At 40.9% G+C, this 23358-nt stretch overlaps 1 protein-coding gene across 1 annotated transcript in view; it reads right to left on the bottom strand.

Moving 5' to 3' along the window:
- SDAD1 (SDA1 domain containing 1) overlaps positions 1 to 15648 on the bottom strand; it is a 30739-nt gene extending 15091 nt beyond the window's left edge. The window contains exons 1-10 of the mRNA XM_061420501.1: positions 15390 to 15648; positions 11025 to 11129; positions 10452 to 10550; positions 7679 to 7789; positions 5539 to 5610; positions 5213 to 5313; positions 3987 to 4044; positions 3376 to 3450; positions 1559 to 1660; positions 936 to 1005 (exon numbers count right to left, since the gene is read on the bottom strand). Coding sequence (XP_061276485.1) covers positions 936 to 1005; positions 1559 to 1660; positions 3376 to 3450; positions 3987 to 4044; positions 5213 to 5313; positions 5539 to 5610; positions 7679 to 7789; positions 10452 to 10550; positions 11025 to 11129; positions 15390 to 15479 — 883 coding nt within the window. The 5' untranslated portion in view covers positions 15480 to 15648. The remainder of the gene's footprint in view (positions 1 to 935; positions 1006 to 1558; positions 1661 to 3375; positions 3451 to 3986; positions 4045 to 5212; positions 5314 to 5538; positions 5611 to 7678; positions 7790 to 10451; positions 10551 to 11024; positions 11130 to 15389) is intronic.
- Positions 15649 to 23358: the final 7710 nt, after the last annotated feature.

The raw sequence follows: 23358 nt of genomic DNA on the forward strand, positions 1-23358 counted from the left end.
GGACAGACTTACACAAAAGCAAATACACCTTTGATGGTGCCCAAAGTTAAGTCTTAAGGATTCCCAAGATTTTCAGCATCAACATCGAGTGACTGTTTGACAAACACTCTAAGACCGTGCTTCTTAAAGTGTGGTCTGCAGACCATCCGCAGCTGTCCACCGTGTAGCTTATTACAAATACTGAAACGCAGGACCTACCCCCAGACCTACTGAAAATCAGAATCTGTACTTTAATAGGATCCCACAGTGGTCTGTATATGCTTTAAAGTTTGAGGAACACTGACCGAGAGGAAGGGTCAGTAAACTGGAGTACAGAAAGCATTTAAAAGCCCCATTGCCAGGGGAGGGATAGATTCGGAGTTTGGGATTGACATGTAAAACACACCGCTATGTTTAAAATAGATAACCAACAGGGATCTACCCTAAAACAAACAAACAAAACAACAACCCCATTGCCCAATCATACCCCATATCAACTAATCAGTCTCTGGGAATAACAGGACCTAAGTACCACTATAGTTTCATAAAATTCCCCAACTGATTCCACGTGCAATCTAGTTTGAGAACTAGTGTTCTAAAACAGGTTTCCCAAATTTTAGGTTTCCACCCGCCAGTTTTAAAACAAAACAAAAAAAAACGGGAATAACAAGAGATTGTTAATTTTTCATTTGGTCAAGTAGAATGTCCTACTATTACTGCATTATGAAAGACATGAACTGCAAAGAGAGCCATTCCCCACATTTTTCTTATTTTGCTGTGGGCTGGGAATCACTGCTTTAGAACATAATTCTCTAGGCCACAACCAACAGGCAACAATTCAGCATTTATTGTCTATTAAGTGCCAGGGATTTTATGTTCTCTGATAACCTGGAAGTTGGGAAGCTAAACAGGCAGATAAAGCCAACAAGGAACTTGGGAGGTCATAATTATAGTACCTTGGGGATCATGAATCAAGTGAATAGCTGAAAAGTTAAACACCTCTGGTTTTTTCTTCTTTTTATGTTTCTGAAAGAAAGGGAGAGGAAAATATTTACATTCTGAATTATAGTGAAGAGGCCCTAGGCTGTTACCAAGTCTATCCCATTATTTAAAAAGAAAAAAAAAAAAAAATTTGTTTCAAAAACCTTTCTTTCAACTGGAAGAACTAAAGGTGCTTTAAGCCTTCTAAGAGTCAGCTTGGGAATGTTCCATCTATTAGCACCTATGAGATTTATAGGGATTTGGAAATATAAACATTAAAAAACAAACTAGGGGCAAATTAATGACTTCAAATAATCACTACAAAATATAAGATTTACTTCATTTGTGTTCTCTTCTGAGAAGGCATGATCAAAACAAATAAAAATGAATTTAATCAAATTAATTTATTCAAGTCACAGACTTTGCTAGAGCTGAGAACAATTATTCATCTAAAAAATCAGGGCTTAAAAATTCATCACACATTTCTAAGTCTTTAACAAAAATGCTGCTTTATTTCAAATGCCTAAAAGCTTTTCCTAAAGACCACATATTCTGCGTTTTAATGAATCCCATCTCCTTTCCTAGGTACGAGTCTCACCGTGAGGACTTTCATAGCCTTTTCCAACTTTTTCTTGTTTTTAGAGCTTTTCTTCCCAGTGGCATACTGCACAAGCAGGTCTCTTGCTGTTGGTCCTTCATCCTGAAGAAAAAACTACTTTGTAAAACCATCAACAAGGAAAATCTGCATAAGAGCAGAGAATAACCCTTTCAGTTACTTCTTTGTATTTGTACTCTTTGCATGAAGCTATTAAAAATAAACACAACTTTAAAAATTCAATAAAATATTTGCCCATCTATAGAAACAGGCACATATGAAGATTTCCACTACAGCACTAACCTGTTTTTCTGCTTTGAGTTTCATTGAAGTATAATATATAGACAGAAGGCAAGTATGTTTTTATTTGAAGGAAAAAAACAAACCTGGAAACAAGTCTTTATCAATAGGGAAATGTTTAATCTACACTACGTTCATTTCATATTCTGAAACGTTATGTGGAGGTTAAAATACTGAGATAGATCTCTATGTACAAGTAGAAGACTATCCAAAGGCACTGATACATCTATCAATCTATATATATGTCATCACAAAGAAAACACAGTGCAAAATAAAATATATTGTTTATATGTATTTTAAAAACAGACTACACACATAAGACAATATGTATATGTGTCCACATACATATGCATGAGAAACGAAATGGTTATCTATGAAAACGGAGGTGAGAAAGAAGTAAGAAAGGATTGAGAAAACTTTTATTATATCTATAATATCTGAAGTTTTTTACAGTAGGAATGTATTGTTCATACATTATTTAATAAAATAATAACAAAACAAATTAGAAGATGTTATTTCATATTCCAGTATTATTACCAAAATGCAAAAATGAGAAGGGACATTTTTTTAGAATTTCTTTTTCATCTTAATAAAAGTATTTTTAACAAAGAAAATTTCATGACATCATAAATCCTGATTCTTCCTTTTAAAGATGCTATACCACGGAATTCTCCCACTCCAGTACTCTTGCCTGGAGACTTCCGTGGACAGAGGACCCTGGTGGGCTGCTGTCCATGGGGTTGCACAGAGTCGAACACGACTGAAGCGATTTAGCATGCATGCATGCGTTGGAGAAGGAAATGGCAACCCACTCCAGTATTCTTGCCTGGAGAATCCCAGGGACAGAGGAGCCTGTGGGCTCCCTCTTATGGAGTCGGACATGACTGAAGCGACTTAGCAGCATACCGCCCAGGGCTTCCCAGGTAGCGCTAATGGTAAAGAACCTGCTTGCCAATGCAGGAGATATAAGAGATGCGAGCTGGATCCCTGCATTGGGAAGATCCACTGATGGAGGGCATGGCAACCCACTCCAGTATTCTTGCCTGGAGAATCCCATGGACAGAGGAGCCTGGCAGGCTATAGTCTTTAGGGTCACAGACTCGGACATGACTGAAGAGACTTAGAACACACACACGCATACAACTTCCTTTCTCCACTCTATAAACTTCCATGATATTTAACCTCAAAAATATATTGGCAGTAATTTTTAGATTTAATTATTAGTAAAATAATAAAATAAAATAATAAAATAGTAAAATTAGTAATTTTCTAGATTTAAACAGTGAGATATAGGTATAGCTCTAGAAAGAACAAGACTGAATGAATCTAAGTTTTATTAGTTATTTAACTAATCTTACTGAATGGGACAAAATCTAAATAGAACAAAATCTCAGCATGGCAGAACTCAATAAAGGATAAAGGTAGCATAGAAGTTTCTAACTTTAACAATCTACTCTGAGAACAATAATAAAATCTGATTAACTGTGAAGTTCAAAAGTATCTGTGGGTTTTAAACTAACCTCGGACTCTGAGTCACTGTCTTGTTTCTCCTCTTCATCTTTCCCAAGGAAGAATGTCAAAGCAGCAACTAATATCTAAAGACGAGTTCAGACAAAGTCAATTACTCATCCCAGCTTACAACAAAGAATAAATACTTCTGTCTATATTTTATACATGCATATGAACTAGGATCTGAAGGGGAAAAAAAAAGAAAAGAGTGGTAGGATTTGGGCTCATCTTTCTTAGCCAGGTTCTACAGAGTTGTTATCCTTCAAGCAGCAAGTCAAGAATTTCTACATCCCCCATAAGAAAAGTGACATTATAGCCCTTCTAACAGAAAGTCAAACATGGCCTTAAATTTCTCTCAGCTTTGTCCAAGCCCAGTCAAGAATTATAGGGGAAAACATAAAATAAATGCTAAGGCTATTGTTTAATAGACAGCATTTTAAAAACTTTAATTTTGGTTGACTGTTCTAGAGCGCAGATAAACCAGGGCAGCAGCCCAAGCACAGTCTGGACAGTGTGTCTGCACACCAGCGCTTCCTTGCACACCCACTCCTCTCCTTCACCTTTCAGCCAGAAAAGCGACTACCCGCCTATGGCGCCTTCACACAGCCCTGCAGGAGCTCACCTTGGTGACCTTAGAGAAACAGGCCGTTGTGATCACATTGACAGTTTTGGCATCGTTCCTGGGGGAAGACAGTTGAGTGTTTTAAAGTAAATTTTCATTCTACTGTACTTGACAGCATAGACAATGGCACAAAATAAATAATAAATACTTCTGACACATTAAAATTTATAGTTTGTACTATTTCAAAAAGTCATGGGTTGCTAAATAGCCAACTGCAGGTGAACATTTCTAGCTCAGTTCAATTCTAGCCCAGCTGTGTGTCAGAAAGCTATGCAGACATTAAAAAGTGGCTTTTTTGAAGGATTTTAAATGACATATAAACCCTATTCAAGATAAACTGGGGGGATAAATAAGAAAAACTACAATACAACAAAATTCCAACCATATTTCAACATTCATATTAAAGACAAGAGGAAATATCATATTAACTGTGATCATCTCCTTGTGACACTATGGACCTTAGCCCACCAAGCTCTTCTGTCCATTGAATTTCCCAAGCAAGAATACTGGAATGGGTTGCCATTTCCTTTTCCAGGGGATCTTCCCAACCGAAGGATTGAACCCGTGTCTCTTTGTCTCCGGCACTGGCAGGTGGGGGTTCTTTATACTAGCGCCACATGGAAAGCATATAGGTGGTAGGACTACCGATGAATTAAAAAAACAAAACCCCCCCAAACCCCAGCTTTCCAGCTTTTCCGCTGCAACAAATATTACTTTTATACTTTTAAAAAAATTAGTAAATAAGAAAAGCAAAAGACATGAATTGGGGGCACTGTACCAACAAGCTGAAGTTTATAAGACATGATAATTGAAGTATAGAGGATAAATCGACTTGAAAATCTTCACAGAGGCAGACTAGGAAGAGCCTAGACTTCAGAGTTAGACAGATCAGGGTTTGAATTTCAACTCTACCTTTTATTAGCTACTACACTTAAGCTTGTGAACCTACAGGTCTCATTACTTGTAAGATGGGAATAATCCCAGATAAGCTACATTACACTGTTCTGCAGGTTGAACAGGGTAAAGCATAGTGCAGGTGCTCAAGAAATGGTAGCCAGTGTTATTATTAGTCATCTGGATTGCCTCTGTATTTTTACTTCCAACTTAATCTGTATCAGTGATATATTAAAGAGCTCAAAATCAAGAAATATATTTGTGTATATGTTCTGTGGTAATTACAGATGTATACAAGCCTATTTGTCAAGAGATAAATACATATATATTACCAGATGTTTCTTCTGTAGAGTTCAATCATGACATCCAAAGATATTTTGGCTGCAGTTGCATTGCTATCTCTTAACATGGTATACATGAAATTCTGCAATACCTGAAGGAAAAGTGGAGAAAGAAGGCTTAATATATTGCACAATACTGCTGCTGCTGCTAAGTCGCTTCAGTCGTGTCCGACTCTGTGCGACCCCATGGACTGCAGCCTACCAGGCTTTTCCATCCATGGGATTCTACAGGCAAGAACACTGGAGTGGGTTGCCATTTCCTTCTCCACAATACTGCAATACAACGCTGCAAACATGGAAAACAAAAGGGTACTTACTATATTCACTTTATTGTTCTTATGTTTTGCATTTATATTCTTGATATCAGTCACAATATGAGTGTATAAAGTCTGTGGAAAAGAAACAAAAACATGCACATTAACTGACATTTCTAATCTCACTTTATTTGGAGAGAAATACAAATGTACAAGAGGGTTTAGCTTACCTGTTTTTCATTCTATCACAAAAGAGACCAAAACCAAACAAAACAAAAAAAGCAGCTAAAGGAAAGTTACCCTCAAAAGGTTAAATATAGAGTTACATGACCAACAAATCCATTCCTGGTTAAATTCCCAAGAGATATGAAAATATATTTCCAATGTTCACACAAATATTCACAGTAGCATTATTCCTAATAGCCAGAAAGTGAAAACTAAATGTTCATTAACTGATAAGTAAATAAACAGAAAGTGGTATAACCAGACAATGAAACACTGTTTGGCAACAAAAAGGAATGCGGTGCTGACTCAAGCTACTTGAGTACAAAGTACTCAAAGTGCATGCAGGTACTTTGAAACATGCTAAGTGAAAGAAGCCAGTCACAAAAGCGCACATTATATGATTCCATTTATAAGAAACATGCAGGGTAGGCAAATCTATAGAGACCAAAAGTACACTGGGATAGATGGGAGGATAGACAGGAGGATGGGAATGGTTGCTAATGGGAATGAGGTTTCTTTTAAGGAGGCTATGATGTTCCAAAATTGACTGTGGTCATGGTTGCAAAACTCTGTGAATGTACTAAACACCAATGAATTGTACACTTTAAATGGATGAACTGTATGTGAATTATATAATTATCTCAATAAAATCGTTATTTTTTTTTTAAACGGGCAAGTTAATCCCCTCAGTTCAGTCGCTCAGTCGTGTCAGACTCTTTGCGACCCCATGAATCACAGCACGCCAGGCCTCTCTGTCCATCACCAACTCCCAGAGTTCACCCAAACTCATGTCCATCGAGTCAGTGATGCCATCCAGCCATCTCATCCTCTGTCGTCCCCTTCTCCTCCTGCCCCCAATCCCTCCCAGGATCAGAGTCTTTTCCAATGAGTCAACTCTTCGCATGAGGTAGCCAAAGTATTGGAGTTTCAGCTTCAGCATCGTCCTTCCAATGAACACCCAGGACTGGCCTCCTTTAGGATGGACTGGTTGGATCTCCTTGCAGTCCAAGGGACTCTCAAGAGTCTTCTCTAACACCACAGTTCAAAAGCGTCAATTCTTTGGCACTCAGCTTTCTTCACAGTCCAACTCTCACATCCATACGTGACCACTGGAAAAACCATAGACTTGACTAGAAGGGCCTTTGTTGGCAAAGTAATGTCTCTGCTTTTGAATGTGCTATTTAGGTTGGTCATAACTTTCCTTCCAAGGAGTAAGCATCTTTAATTTCATGACTGCAATCACCGTCTGCAGTGATTTTGGAGTCCCCCAAAATAAAGTTATTCCCCTAAACGCATGCAAATATTGGTACCTAAAATATGGACCACTTTTATTCCACAAGTTAGATCAAGAAGTATAACTGCTAAAATCAAATGAATACAGTCTCTTAACACTCTGAAAAACAATTTAAGTTAATGAATGTAAACTTTAGTTTCTCTTTCTGAAAATTCTTTCACAAACCTTCAGCTCCTGGTCTTACTTATATAAAAAGTCATATAGAGTGACTTTATATAAAGCAAACATAAAGTCACAGGGAAAAATAAATAACAAAAAAGGTCAGTTTTAGCTGGTCAGTACCGTGCAGTGGAAAAGGGACTGGGTTCTAGAGCTAGGCTGCCTGGCTTTATGCTCCCACAGGAGCTGTATGACACTGGGCACGTTATTCTCTCTCTCTGTGCCTCAAATTTTTCATCTGTGAAATAATAACAATAATAAGCCCTATCTCATAGCACTTTGTGAGTAAAAAAACATGTAAAATGCTCTGAAAATGGTAATTCAGCAAAAAGTAAACAATAAACATTAGCTATTACCTCTATATTGCCCTGTACACAATGCTCAATTTTTTCCTATTAAAATTATTTCTTAGCTGTTTCCAATGATACAAAGCCTCAAGAATTCAAGAGACTCCAAACTCTGTAAGTTTTATGTCACTGCAAGGAAAAATGACATATGGGGGTAGGGAGTGGTTTTGTTCTTTACCTTTCGGAGAAGCTTATCATGGCAACGCAGAAGTTCAAAGAAGAGTTCCAGCAAACTTGATGGATTGATGAGATTCTTATTTCTCAGCAAGATCAAAGCTTTGCAAAATGTCTTAGGAAGGGAAAAAAACATACTATAAGACAATGATAAAGATGACAAAATGGAGGAGGAACATCCCCAAACTGCTTAATATCTTCTACTAACTAGGTGTTATTCCAGGCATTGAGACAGAGTCTCTGCCCTTGTGGATCTTATACTGGGGGTGGAGCAGAAGAGGGGACAGACAAGCAAGTAAGCATATAAACAGGTGAATCTCAGGAAGGAAATAAAACAGGGAGGTATAATTACTACATAGTGACTGAGGGAGGGCTCCTTTACACAGGAGGTCAAGGAAGTATCAACATAAAATGCTAGTGATCAGTGAATCCACAGACATAAGAAAGGTGGGTAAAAACAACGTAACACTAAACTGGAATAATCAATCTGAAATTGTGACTTTACAAGGCTTTTTTTTTTTTTTTGAAGTACCGTTAGCAGTAAGAACAGCCCAATGGCAGTTGCAGCACTCTCACCACCAACTTCCATGAGTACCCTTAACCCCCCGAATTTTGGTCTCTAATACAATTCTCCATTAGATGGAATAAGCGATCCTTGGCGAATGGTTGATTTCAAGTCTTGGGGCAGACAAAACAGTAAGAAAGGATTTGGAACTATTTCTGCCAGAATGCAAGGATGCTTTCAAACACATCATGGGGATTGTTAAAAGAACTGGCCAGGTTGTGACAATTTGAACTTAAATAATAGGTACCTATGATGTCAAAGATAGAGAAATATAAATTTTATTGAATATGTAAATGTTATTTAAAAATAACATAATAAATAATAAACCATGATTTTTTAAAGTAAGTAAATGTTAATATACATGAGTATTTTGTTTTTTCCACTAAAAAACACAGTTGTTTATACCTATATAAACAGGAAAGAGTGAACAAATATTTGGGAATGATTCAAAAAGTCCCAGAAAAATAGCAAATAGGCTAGGAAGAAAAAGTCCAACAGTTGAAAAGGATTGGTGGTTATCACTACAGCTACTTAAAAACAGGATTCACCACTGTGTTCTAATGATTCAGAGGAATGCTAATTATACTGATTCAATCCCTTGTTTCCTAACAATCTCCTAATTATTTTAAAAAACCTACTAATCATCGTAAAACACTACAAAGAAATAACACACACATTTATTTAATAATGCCTGCACATCAATTTGGTTGGATACTGTTAGCACACAAAACAAAGAAAACCTAATTACTTGGAAAGACAGTAAGTCTCTACACTCAAAATCTGTATGGCCCACAAGGACTTGAAAAACCCATGACATGAGTAAAAGTCTTCCATAATGGTTCAAGTCTGAAGCCTCTCAGGCTTTGCTGGGATGGTATTCTTTTTCTTTGGGGCCTAACCAAATTAAGATAATCCTGGAAAAGTATAAAAATAGAATTGCAGAAAGCACAGGAAAATGAAAGAATAAGAAACAAAGTTGAATCTACAGACTTAGCATTTTTATAAGGTTTGGTAAAGGATATGTTTTGTGACCATAATTTTTGTGTAAGTTCTACCAGCTATAAAGATGTTTGAAAAGTTGATGTATGATTATTTAAATAATGCTTCTGACTGGGTTCCCTAGATAAGAGTGCAATTCATTACAGAGGCTTGTCCAGTGTGTGCTCTTTTCTAGAAGGGAAGGAAAGAAGCAGGAGAAGGCAGAGAAAAGCTGGGCAAGGATGTATCCGTGGTTGGAGACAAGCTGTAGTTTGATCACAGAAAAGCCCTGGAGTTGGATCCACCCTGTGGGAAGGGTTGGGCTTTTGAACCTCCGGGTTAGTCAGATATCACCTATGGGCTGGAAGGGCCACCCCTCAGGGGCTGCTGCTGCTGCTGCTAAGTCACTTCAGTCGTGTCTGACTCTGTGCGACCCCATAGACGGCAGCCCACCAGGCTCCCCCGTCCTTGGGATTCTCCAGGCAAGAACACTGGAGTGGGTCGCCATTTCCTTCTCCAATGCATGAAAGTGAAAAGTGAAAGTGAAGTTGCTCAGTCGTGTCCGACTCCTAGCAACCCCATGGACTGCAGCCTACCAGGCTCCTCTGTCCATGGGATTTTCCAGGCAAGAGTACTGGAGTGGGGTGCCATTGCCTTCTCCGCCTCAGGGGCTAAGGCTCCTATTTAGCTGAAGACAGTGCTCTAAAGGGCAGCTGGGTGCCTTTACACCTGACATTCCCCACAGGTGGGAGCACTGGCCAGGTAAAAGGGATCCAATGCCAGTCACCCAGGTAAGAGTGTTTAAAAATGCACAGACTTAATGGGTAAATGTCTCAATTCAGCTTTATAAAAATTATAAGTTGTAATTAGGGTTCTTCATGCATAGAAGATTTGAATGACTAAGAGGAACCACTTACTCAAAACAGGGAAAAGAACATCCTGGCAGGGTTAGCAAGCTGGCAGAACAGAGAGATCAGAGGGGAGTGTAGCAGAAAAGGAGATGAGGTCAGAAACACAGGCAGGAAGCAGATCATGAAAGGATTTACAGGCTAAGTTAGTAAGTTTGAGTTGTTTTCTGTGTAGATGAGAAGCATAGAAGAATTTTAATGAACGGGTGACACACTGATCAACGGTTTAGAAAGATGTTTCGATGACAGACGGTTCTCATTTAAATATCCATACATATTACACACACGACCACAGCACAATTTATCAACCCAAGTACTGGTCCTACCATTCGGAGATCTGGATCCAAGACAGTGTGGTTGTAGGAGAGAAGATCTTTCAGCTCTTGAGGAAAGTTACTTAAATGTTCCGGATAACAGTGACTAATCTGTAACAAAGCAAAAGCTCTTCTGAAGTTTTCCTTTCTCTCCTATAATTCATATGCACAGATTAAGGATGTTCTGCAACAGGAGAGTAAAAGGCTATGTTTCATAGAAGTAGATGCTCCAAGTCATCTCTTTCTCTTCTACACACTAGTCTCTCTCTCATATTTCTTCTAGTCTTAGTAAATTATATGATATGATTCAGAATCTGCTTTCATGATGAATGTGAAGAAAACAAATAGTTTGAAAGCTTTTTTTGCTCTGGTTGGTTCTGTGAAAAGTTCTAGTGAAATCCTCCAACTTAACGTAGGAGAAAAATAAAATTTGCAAAAAGGGAAAGTAAAAAAAAATTTTTTTTTTAATTAGGCTTCCACTTACAAATGGAATGAGATTGGGTATAAGTGGGAAAATATTCTGCAAACTGTGTGTAACAGCTGGTCTGTGATTTACTCCCCACCCCTGAAAAAAAATCTTCTTACCTGAGCCATAAACATCACCAGCTCTGCCAGTTCTTTGCTGGGTTTATTTGGTTGTAATTTGAAAATCTCCACATTGGATTTGTAGTGATTATATTGCTGTAGAAACTGCAAAAAAAATAAAATTTAAACTGGTCACCTTCTATTACAAGACTTTCTCAGTACAGAATAAGTTACTTAGAAATCGTTGATAGTGGCATTGAGAAAAAGATGTAGTAGAGGTATGTAAAAACACTGTTTTCCTTTATCACTATTCTTCAAAACAAGTTTTGAAAAATCTGTGCACATCACAGGTAATTTAAAGGCCCTTTCCCTTACCATTAGAAATCTAGGTGTAAAGGTACGAAGAACAGTGAAACAAGAGTCAAAGACTCGGATCTGGCTCTATACTGCCATTTGCTATCTAAACGATCCTCTATTGTATTGTCTATGATATGGAGCCCCGAAACTTGCAAAAATATATGAATCAGAAAATGGGCAATAAAATGTAAAATTATACCTCAAGTACACAAAGCTCTCCAGTCAAAATTTCCTTCTTCCTTTAAATAATAATTATGATTTTACCCTGGAGTTCTAGATGTGTTAACAGGCAAAAGCAATAGACACACAGAAATAATACTGATAATAGTTCCCCTTTATTCAGTGCTTGCTATGTGCCAAACTCATGTACATTACTTCATTTAATTATGTTTAATCCTAATAACAAACCAATAATCTAATGCTGGAACTCCCGAACTGTCAGTTCTATGCCCTACACCCGCTTTTCATGCCTAGGTCAAGGCTTCAAACCATGTGTGTTTCTGTGAGATAGAGAAGGGGAGAGAATGGAGAAGAGGGGGAAGGGAAGTGGAGGGGAGAGAGAGGGACACCTAGAAACAGAATGAATATTTCTTTATATTACCACTCCTGACTGGTTCAGTGAACTCCAAATTCACGTATCCAATTGCCAGCTGAGCTGTCTAACAGACATCTTAAACTTAGCTTGGCCAAAAAACATGACCCCTGATTTCCCTCCAAAACTGCTAGGCCTCCAGTTTTCTCCAAGAGTAGGAATCAAAGAGGGAGGCCTGCAGTCCCTACGTGCTTCAGTTAAGACCCTACTTCTCTTGACTCCACAATACCACTGACAAGTGAAGAGAGGGCCCCATTACTCAGAGTGCTCCTGGCAAGATCCTTATCCCACTTCTTCCCCTAGATGACTAGAAAATAATTTAATTAAAAAGGTATTTTTATCTGTATAGCTCACTACCATAGTCCCAGTACCTAGTACACAATAGGTACTAAATAGTATTTGTCAAATACCCAGACACAGAAATAAAAACACCTGAATCACTCTTCCTTCCTTTTTCCTTATCCCCCATGTACACTCCACCTGGAAGTTCTACTAGCTCCATTTCTCCATTTCCATGAGACCTAGTCTCAATCTGTTCACTTCTCTCCACTTCTGTTGATAATTCCAGTGGTACCACCAACCCTCACCTAGGCCATTCTGACAGCTATTACATTAGTTACCCTGCTTGCAATCTTTCTGCTCCACAACCTATAACCTCCAGAGTAAATTTTTAATAATATAAATCAGATCATGTCACACCTCTGCTTAACACTCTTCAATGGCTCCCTAACACACCAAGAGTAAACTCTTAACTCTTTACCCCCAAATGACCCAATCTCTGTCTGCCTGCATTTCCCAGGTCATATTACACTACCCTTATCTGTGCTCACTACATGTTAGCCACACTGGCCGCCTCTCTACCTTTTCTCCACTGAGAGCTTCTACACTTCCTATTCTCCCTATCTAGAATGCTCTTGATCTGCCTCAATATCATAGGAGAAAAGCCTTCCCTGTTTACGGCAGCCAAATCAACAGCCTTCAATCCTAACATATTCATTTCCAGTTTTACTTTCTTCATAACTCTTACCACTCTATGTCTTCCATCATCAGAATATAAATCCAAGAGAAGAAGGCTCTCATATCTTTATCATTGCATCCTGAGTGCTTGGTGGTGACTGAGTTGGTAAGTCGTGTCTGACTTTTTGCAACCCCATGGCTTGCGGTGTGCCAGGCTCCTGGAAATTAGAATTTTCCAGGCAAGAATACTGAAGTGGGTTGCCATTTCCTTTTCCAGGGGATATTCCCAACCCAGGGATCAAACCTGTGTCTCCTGCATCTCCTGCTTGGCAGGTGGATTCTTTACCACTGAGCCACCTGGGAAGCCCAGTACCCTGAGTGCTTAGAACTATAAATACTAACACACAGGAGACACAGTACGTGTGAATTTGTATAAGAATTTCTTAAGGGAATGGATGGATAATCCTCTGAGGTAGGGATTATCTCTTTGCACATTAAAATACACATAGGCTCAGGTGGTTAAATCTCTGATTATACAATTGGTCAATAGTAGGCCCAGAGTTGGAGAAGGCAATGGCAACCCACTCCAGTACTCTTGCCTGGAAAATCCCATGGATGGAGGAGCATGGTAGGCTGCAGTCCATAGGGTTGCTAAGAGTCGGACACGACTGAGCGACTTCACTTTCACTTTTCTCATTCATGCATTGGAGAAGGAAATGGCAACCCACTCCAGTGTTCTTGCCTGGAGAATCCCAAGGACGGGGAGCCTGGTGGGCTGCTGTCTCTGGGGTCCACAGAGTCAGACACAACTGAAGCAACTTAGCAGCAGCAGGCCCAGAGTACAAAGTTAGTGCTGAAACCAGTGCTTTTAAATACAGCATTGTATAGACTCTCAACTATGCTTTGTCTGATGGTTTATGCTGGGCTGTGCTTAGTCGCTCAGTCATGTCCGATTCTTTGCAACCCTATGTACTGTAACCCGCCAGGCTCTTCCCACATGGGGATTTTCCAGGCAAGAATACTGAGTGGGTTGCCACGCCCTCTTCCAGGGGATCTTCCCAACACAGGGATCCAACCCAGGTCTACCGCATTATAGGTGGATTCTTTACAGTCTGAACCAGCAGGGAAGCCCCAAAATACTGGAGTGGGTAGCCTATCCCTTCTCCAGGGAAACTTCCCCACCCAGAAATCAAGTAAGGATCTCTTGCATTGCAGGCAGATTCTTTACCAGCTGAGCTACTGTGGAAGCCCCTAAGGTTTACACTGCTTTACACACCTCAAATCCTCACCTACATTACTTAACTTGTTGTATTTGTTCCTAACTCTTTATTTCCACTTCCTTGAATCTTTCAAAAGGCTCTCTCTGCTGGTGATCTAAACCACTGAGACCGCTATATGTGCTGCAGTCCACGGCATCACAAAGTTGGATTCGACTTAACTACTGAACAACAACAGTTCACATAAATACTTCCATGTGAAAACCTGGAGGAGGAGGGGAAATGAGAAGGGCAATCAAAAGATGAATAATTATGTTAGCCATTTGCACAAATAATTGTAGCAGATACCTGTTTAATGCCTGTCCGATAAATGGGTGTCTGAAGAAAGCACTTTCCAAATTAATACCAAAACCATCACTTTCATTTTGTCATTTCTCAGCGCGTAATGTTCACAGTTTGTATGAGGTCAGTATACAAAGCCCCTCACAGTCTGGATCTAATTCCTAATTTTCAACTTTGTCTTTTCCTGACTTCAATTCTGACATCCAGGTCATGCCAGCTTCTGATGAGACTGAATCTGGTTTTAAATATATATACCAAGCTAGAAAAGACCCTGATGCTGGGAAAGACTGAAAGCAGGAGGAGAAGGGGACAACAGTATGAGATGGTTGGATGGCATCACCGACTCAATGGACATGAGTTTGAGCAAGCTCCGGGAGATGGTGAAGGAAAGGGAAGCCTGGCATGTTGGAGTACATGGGTTCGCAAAGACTGGACACGGCTGAACGACTGAACACCACCACCACCACTAAGCAAGCTACTTGGGAATCCGCCCCCTTCCCAACACAGTCCCTGGCATAGAACGCCGGCTCCCGTAAACAGACTTAGATAGAAAGTATTCTAACAAAAGTTTCATCAAGTGTTAATGACTAATTCAATTTAGGGGTTTCAGAAAACAAAAGGCTTGAGAAAGTTGTCTGGAAGTCGGAGGTTAAGGGGCGGAACATTTGTCTCTCCACCTCAATAAGGTCCGGAGATAAAGCAAAATGAGGTCTTTTAAAAGGTGTTTCTGTGGCAGCGGGGTCTACGAAGCAAGCAGAAAATGCAAACAGGCAGCAGATTTCAAGAGGTGGGAAAAGAACCCTGAGTCATGTCTCTCCCTTAACCTCTTTTCTCCTCGCGGGGAACCCCTGAACTTAAAGAGACGAACACGCGGCGAGCCAGAATCCCAGCTACATACTACGCTTCGCTATAGCCAGGCTATCAACCCGGGTTTCCAGCGTCAACGCGCCGCATTCCTACCTCCTCCACATAAGCCGGCGGGTCCCGCTTGATCAGATTCTGTAACTGCGGAAGGTTGCTGGGCAGCTTGTTATTGTTTCTGCTAGACATGTTGGCTGCTGACTGGCTCCGCGACGAGCAGTTTCAAGAAAACCCACAACGCTGGCAACTTCCAACCGTCTCGGGCGGTTCGGAGTCGTGCTTCCGTGTATGACCGGAAACAGCACATGGGTAGCTCTGCGAGCAGCGCCATCTTGGTTCTTACAGCGAGCTTAACTACGGGAACCTCAAAGTGTCAAACTTACTCTCGCGGTTTACTGATTTCCCCGCCCCTCATCCCCCCCCTCCCCCCCGCCCCTCATCCCCCCCCTCCCCCCCGCCCCTCATCCCCCCCCTCCCCCCCGCCCCGGCCAACCCTGCTACTACCTAGCGTTGCTGAAATAATCTGAAATGCAAAAACTCCCCCCACCACACACACAATAGTTTATTTCACTATCCCGACACTCTCATGAAACAGACAAATGAAAATTGTTACCAAAACAAACAAACAAACCCTCACAGCCGAAAGTTTTAAAGAAGGCTAAGCGCCGAAGAATTGATGTTCTTCAACAAAGCTGTTGGAGAAGACTGTTGAGAGTCCCTTGGACTGAAAGGAGATCAAACCAGTCCATCCTAAAGGAAATCAGCCCTGAATATTCATTGGAAGGTCTGATGCTGAAGCTGAAACTCCAAAACTTGGGCCACCTGATGCGAAGTGAGTCATTGGAAAAGACCCTGATGCTGGGAAAGATTGAAGGCAGGAGGAGAAGGGGACGACAGAGGATGGAGATGGTTGGACGGCATCACCCACTCGATGGACATGAGTTTGAGTAAACTCTGGGAATTGGTGATGGATAGGGAAGCCTGCGGAGAAGGCAATGGCACCCCACTCCAGTACTCTTGCCTGGAAAATCCCATGGATGGAGGAACCTGGTAGGCTGCAGTCCATGGGGTCGCTGAGGGTCGGACACCACTGAGCGACTTCACTTTCACTTTTCACTTTCATGCATTGGAGAAGGAAATGGCAACCCACTCCAGTGTTCTTGCCTGGAGAATCCCAGGGACGGAGGAGCCTGGTGGGCTGCCGTCTATGGGGTTGCACGGAGTCGGACACGACTGAAGCGACTTAGCAGCAGCAGGGAAGCCTGGCGTGCCGCAGTCCATGGGGTCGCAAAGAGTCGGGCAAGACTGAACGACTGAACTGAACTGAACTGAAAGTTAGAAGCGAAGTGTCGATGGGGCGTAGATGGGTGGATGCGAGCTAAGTCGCTTCAGTCGTGTTCGACTCTGCGACCCTATGGACCGTAGCCCGTCAGGCTCCTCTGTCCATGGGATTTTCCAGGCAAGAATACTGGAATGGGTTGCCATTTCCTTCTCCAGGGCTCTTTTCTACCCAGGGCTTTTCTCTACCCAGGGATCTAACCCGCATTAATTGCATCTCGTGCATTGGCAGGCAGATTCTTTACCACTGGAGCCCCCTGGGAAGCCCCTGGGGAGTAGATAGCACTATCCTATTTTAGAGAGGGTGAAAAAGATCAATGAGGGGCATCAATTAGTTTTTCTGTATAATTTAAAATACCTGTTCTTGTGTTGTTTTTAATTGTTTCAGCCCAAGTGGCACAGTGGTAAAGAATTTGCCTGCCAATGCAGGAGACACAGGAGATGCAGGTTGGATCCCTGGGTCGAGAAGATCCCCTGGAGAAGGAAATGGCAACCCTCCAGTATTCTTGCCTGGAGAATCCCATGGACAGAGGCCTGGAGGGCCACAGTACACAGGGCCGCAGAGTCTGACAGGGCTGAAGGGACTTAACAAGCACTCAACATGACTCAGGAAAAGAGTGGATAAAATATAGTCATGTTGACGGATTTAAAATGAATTTGTATTTAAAACACCACTCTTGTTATAACCTTTGTAAGTACTGTTCTCCAAGAGTTTTAAATTCAGATTCTGTTCATTCAAAGAGAGTACATTTCCACAATTTCAAAGTGTACAGAAATAAATATGTGGAGAATAAATTAATCCCTCACCCTGTTCCAAGCACTTCACTTGTATTGAATCCTGAGAAGAACCCTCTAAAATAGGTGCTAAAATTACCCGTACTTTGCAGATGAAGAAACAGGCTTGGACAAGTTGACTGCCTAAGTTCATAGCAGGTGAGGAAGCTGGGATTTCAGTCCAGGCAGTCGTGATCATAACTAGATGAGAAAGAAAAATGTAGCCTGATACTTGTCAGCTGATTAGCTAGTCTGGCATCAAAATTTGGACAGTAGTATTCCCCTGCTTAATATAAGCAGTTTCACAGAACACCAGCTTCAGTCCAGGTCATCTGTGGCCATGTCTGAATGAGCCAAAAAACAAGACAACTCTGTAATCACATCTAGGCACAAGCAAGTTCAAGAACTCTGTGCAAACCACTTGCAGTTTTTCAGCTACACTTGGAGAAGGACTATCCTACCTATCATTGAACCAGGTACTTGTGAAATTATTAAGAAGTAAATGTAAACAATAATTTTTTTTAAAGCCCTTTCACAGATTTAAATTAAAAACATTGTTTTTGGTTGGTTGGATTAGTGAGGGAAAAAAAGCATTCTCAAAACAAAATATATTGAAATAATTTAATTCCTATCAAAATTAAAAGCTTATGTACTATGAATATTTAAGTCACAAAAATGTGACTTATGAGTTAAACACTTAGGCCATGTCATCAGCTTCTATTCATATTCTACATCAGGCACTAGGGTAAGTGTTTGTCTGTTTTTGTTTTGTTTTTGGACATGCCTCTTGGCTTTCAGAATTTTAGTTTCCCAAACAGGGATCAAACCCAGGCCAGTGGTGAAAGAGTCCTAACCACTGGGCCACAGGGAATTCCCTAGGGTAAGTGTTTTGAATACAAAAATAAGTGTTTTGAATACAAAAATAAATAAATTTCACCCTCAGGATATTCAGAGACTAATGAGAGAAAAATGGAAAATACATTCTTATAATGAATGACAGAGCAATGGAAGCAATAGAGAAGACAATCTAGCCCAGAAGAATTAGCATGTTTCACTGGATCATGGAAAAAGGAAGAGAGTTCCAGAAAAACATCTATTTCTGCTTTCTTGACTATGCCAAAGCCTTTGACTGTGTGGATCACAATAAACTGTGGAAAATTCTGAAAGAGATGGGAATACCAGACCACCTGACCTGCCTCTTGAGAAACCTATATGCAGTTCAGGAAGCAACAGTTAGAACTGGACATGGAACAACAGACTGGTTCCAAATAGGAAATGGAGTATGTCAAGGCTGTCTATTGTCACCCTGCTTAATTAACTTACATGCAGAGTACATCATGAGAAACGCTGGGCTGGAAAAAGCACAAGCTGGAATCAAGATTGCCGGGAAAAATATCACTAACCTCAGATATGCAGATGACACCACCCTTATGGCAGAAAGTGAAGAGGAACTAAAAAGCTCTTGATGAAAGTGAAAGTGGAGAGTGAAAAAGTTGGTTTAAAGCTCAACATTCAGAAAACGAAGATCATGGCATCTGGTCCCATCACTTCATGGGAAATATATGGGGAAACAGTGGAAACAGTGTCAGACTTTATTTTTTTGGGCTCCAAAATCACTGCAGATGGTGACTGCAGCCATGAAATTAAAAGACACTTACTCCTTGGAAGGAAAGTTATGACCAACCTAGATAGCATATTCAAAAGCAGAGACATTACTTTGCCAACAAAGGTCCGTCTAGTCAAGGCTATCGTTTTTCCTGTGGTCATGTATGGATGTGAGAGTTGGATGTGAAGAAAGCTGAGCACCGAAGAATTGATGCTTTTGAACTGTGGTGTTGGAGAAGACTCTTGAGAGTCCCTTGGACTGCAAGGAGATTCAACCAGTGCATTCTGAAGGAGATCAGCCCTGGGATTTCTTCGGAAGGAATGATGCTAAAGCTGAAGCTCCAGTACTTAGGCCACCTCAAGCGAAGAGTTAACTCATTGGAAAAGACTCTGATGCTGGGAGGGATTGGGGGTGGGAGGAGAAGGGGACGACAGAGGATAAGATGGCTGGATGGCATCACTGACTCAATGGACTTGAGTTTGGGTGAACTCCGGGAGTTAGTGATGGACAGGGAGGCCTGGCGTGTTGTGATTCATGGGGTCGCAAAGAGTTGGACATGACTGAGCAACTGAACTGGCTGACAGCCGTGAAATTAGTTTCACACTATTTGATTGAAATTTTTGATGATGAGGAGTTGTTTTTTTTTTTTTTTTTTCGGAGAAGGGAAAGAATGATTTTCTACATAAAGAAAATGACCAGTATAAAGGTGTGACGGCTTGGAAAACTCTGGTGGAATTAAAGGATGACCAGAAGTCTGGATGTGACTCATGGTTGGGAGGAGGTGTGCAGCAGGGAAGGAGCTGAGGAAAATGAGTCAGGTGAGGTTATGCAGTCCTGATGATGAAAGGCTTTACATGCCCATCAGGAGGGCACATGAGTCTGCTCATTTTACCCCAAACACCCTGAAGCTGGACTTTTTGTTGTTATTGTTGTTAGATGAGAAGACTAAGACTGAGAGTGTTTAATTGAATATGTATTTTCTTCTTCTTTTTTTGTCTACACCTTGAGGCATGTGGAATCTCAGTTACCCAACCAGGGATCTGAACCCACATCCTTTGCCTTGCAAATTGGACTCTTAACCACTGGACCACCAGGTAAGTCTGAATATGTATTTTGAATGGCTAACTAAATATGTATTTTTTAAATGTTAAATACTGGCTGCTTGCAAAGTTGCTTCAGTTGTATCTGACTCTTTTCAACCCTATGGACTGTAGCCTGCCAGACTCCACTGTCCATGGGATTCTTTAGGCAAGAATCTTGAAGTGGGTTGCTATGCCCTTCTCCAGGGGATCTTCCTGGTCCAGGGATCAAACCCAGGTCTCCTGTGTCTCCTGCATTGCAGGCAGATTCTTTACTGCTGAGCCACCAGGAAAGCCCCAGATAATAGCTTAAACACAAGTAATTTAAGTGTAATACAGTGTACATATGTTTAGTATATATTAGCCAGATCAACACTGAAAAAACTCCATATTCACTTCTGAACTTAATCTTGAATTGGCAAAGGAATGTTCCATCTTTTTATGATCCCCAAATGATTTTTAACTTAAAGTGAATTATTCTAGAAGAGAAAATCTTTATATCTTTGTAAAAAGAGACTATTATAAAATGGATCATAATATGTGGATTCAAACGGCTTTAAAAATGTCTTATTTGAAGGAGACTAGACTCAGTTCAGTTCAGTTGCTCAGTCGTGTCCAACTCTTTGTGACTGCATGGACTGCAACACACCAGGCTTCCCTGTCCATCACCAACTCCCAGAGTTTACTCAAACCCATGTCCACTGAGTCGGTGATGCCACCCAACCATCTCATCCTCTGTCGTCCCCTTCTCCTCTTGCCTTCAATCTTTACCAGCATCAGGGTCTCTTCAAATAAGTCAGTTCTTCACATTAGGTGGCCAAAGTATTGGAATTTCAGTTTCGACATCAGTCCTTCCAGTGAATATTCAGGACTGATTTCCTTTAGGATGGACTGGTTGGATCTCCTTGCAGTCCAAGGGACTCTCAAGAGTCTTCTCCAACACCACAGTTCAAAAGCATCAGTCCTTCAGTGCTCAGCTTTCTTTATGGTCCAACTCTCACACCCATACATGACTACTGGAAAAACCATAGCTTTGACTAGATGGACCTTTGTTGGCCAAGTAATGTCTCTGCTTTGTAATATGCTGTCTAGGTTGGTCATAACTTTCCTTCCAAGGAGCAAGCGTCTTTTAATTTCATGGCTGCAATCACCATCTTCAGTGATTTTGGAGCTCCCTAAAACAAAGTCTCTCACTGTTTCCACTGTTTCCCCATCTATTTGCCATGAAGTTATGGGACCAGATGCCATGATCTTAGTTTTCTGAATGTTGAGTTTTAAGCCAACTTTTCACTCTCCTTTCACTTTCATCAAGAGGCTCTTCAATTCCTCTTTACTTTCTGCCATAAGGGTGGTATTATCTGCATATCTGAGGTTATTGATATTTCTCCTGGCATTCTTGATTCCAGCTTGTGCTTCTTCCAGCCCAGCATTTCTCATGATGTACTCTGCATATAAGTTAAATAAGCAGGGTGACAATATATAGCCTTGATGTACTCGTTTCCTGATTTGGGACTAGAGGGACTAGACTAGAGGGCTATTTTAAATTTTTTTCCAAAAGAAACACACTTTTGACTTATATCTCTTTTTGGGGTGCCTTTTTGGTGATAGTCCAGACAGCAGTTTGAGCACCATTCTTGAGCCATTAAATCTCTATTACAAGGACATTAATAGGAAGGAGGGAGGTGGGAGAGGGCAAAATGGTCACCTCCCAGCTGAATTAGTCCTACTTAGGAAAGTTCCAAACAGTATAATGCTTTTTAAAAAAATCTGTCACACAGTTTGTCTTCATTGCTTTGCTCAGGTTTTCTCTAGTTGCCGAGAGCAGGGGCTGCTCATTGTTGCAGTGCATGGGCTTCTCAATGAGGTGGCTTCTCTTGTTGAGGATCACAGACTCTAGGACGTGCGGACTTCAGTTGTTGCAGCTACTGGGCTCGAGAGCACAGACTCAATAGATGTGGCACGCACGCTTAGTTTCTCCACGGCATGTGGAATCTTCCCAGACCAGGGATTGAACCTGTGCCCCTTGCATTGGCAGGCGGATTCTTTACCACTACTGCCACCTGGGAAGTCCTGTATCCTTTCAAATCAAAACCCTATGCATCTTTCAAGACTTCTCTCAAATACGTCATCCATCCTCATGAAGCCTTTCTTCAGTCATCAAAATAAACATGACCTTCCTTTAGTTACAGCCTCATTGTATAAGAAACAGGCTACAAAGTATACAATGTGGTAAGTTTTGATATATGTTTACACCCATGAACCCATCATTACAATCAGGATAATGAGGATATTCATTATCCAAGTTTTCTTTTGCTGCACCATCCCAGACAAGCACGCATCTGCTTTCTGTCACCATAAATAAGTTTGCACTTGCAGAAATTGTATACAAATGGAATCATACAGTATCTGTTCTTTTGTGTCAGACTTCCTTTCACTTTTAAGTATTTAAAAATGTGTCCATGTTGTGTATATGAATAGTTCACCCCTTTTATACCTTCCATGGTATGGATATACTGTAATTTGTTTATCTGTAATTTGTTTATTGAATATTTGGGTTGTGTCCAGTTTGGCGTTATCAATATTTGTGTTCAGCTCTTTATATAGGTATGTGTTTTCTTTTCTCTTGGTGAGTGCCTAAGAGTGGAATGCTAGACCATGACAGGTTTGTATTTAACTTAAATACCAGTTAGTCTTTTGTTTCCGCCATTCCACCAAAACTGTTTTTATTAAGGTCACTGATCACTTTAATGTTGCCAAGTCCAAAGGTCAGTTTTCATCCATTGTCTTACCCGCAGCACTGGGTGTACAGTTGGTCTCGCCCTCCTTCTGGAAACATATTTGGTAATTAATTGTCCTTTACATGGTCTCTCTGCTTCTTCCCTTGCCTCACTATCATGTATTGGTATTGGTATCATGTATCTTGTGTTGGTGACCAGAGGGATCCTTAAATAGATTCAGTTACTCTTCTAGTTCCCCTTCTCTCTCAGATTTAAAGCTAAAGCAAGTCCTTCAAGAACACAGAAGATGGTGTATAACCTGACCCCACCTTAGCTTTCTGGGCTCCCCTCCCCATCATGCTCCTCTTTGTCTACTCTGCCCTGGCCTTGTAGCTGCCTTCATGGTGTCCAGCCTCAGGGCTTCACGTTTCCTGTTTGCCCTCTCGTAAGCACCACACGTCTGGCTCCCTTATTTTCCTCAGTTCTCTGCTCAAGTGACATCTTTTTAGGGAGGCTTTCCCTGACCTCCCATCCTGCCTCCCCTCCCCACACTC

The sequence above is a fragment of the Bos javanicus genome, chromosome 6, assembly GCF_032452875.1.
Source record: "Bos javanicus breed banteng chromosome 6, ARS-OSU_banteng_1.0, whole genome shotgun sequence".
In the NCBI taxonomy this organism is placed as follows: Eukaryota; Metazoa; Chordata; class Mammalia; order Artiodactyla; family Bovidae; genus Bos; species Bos javanicus.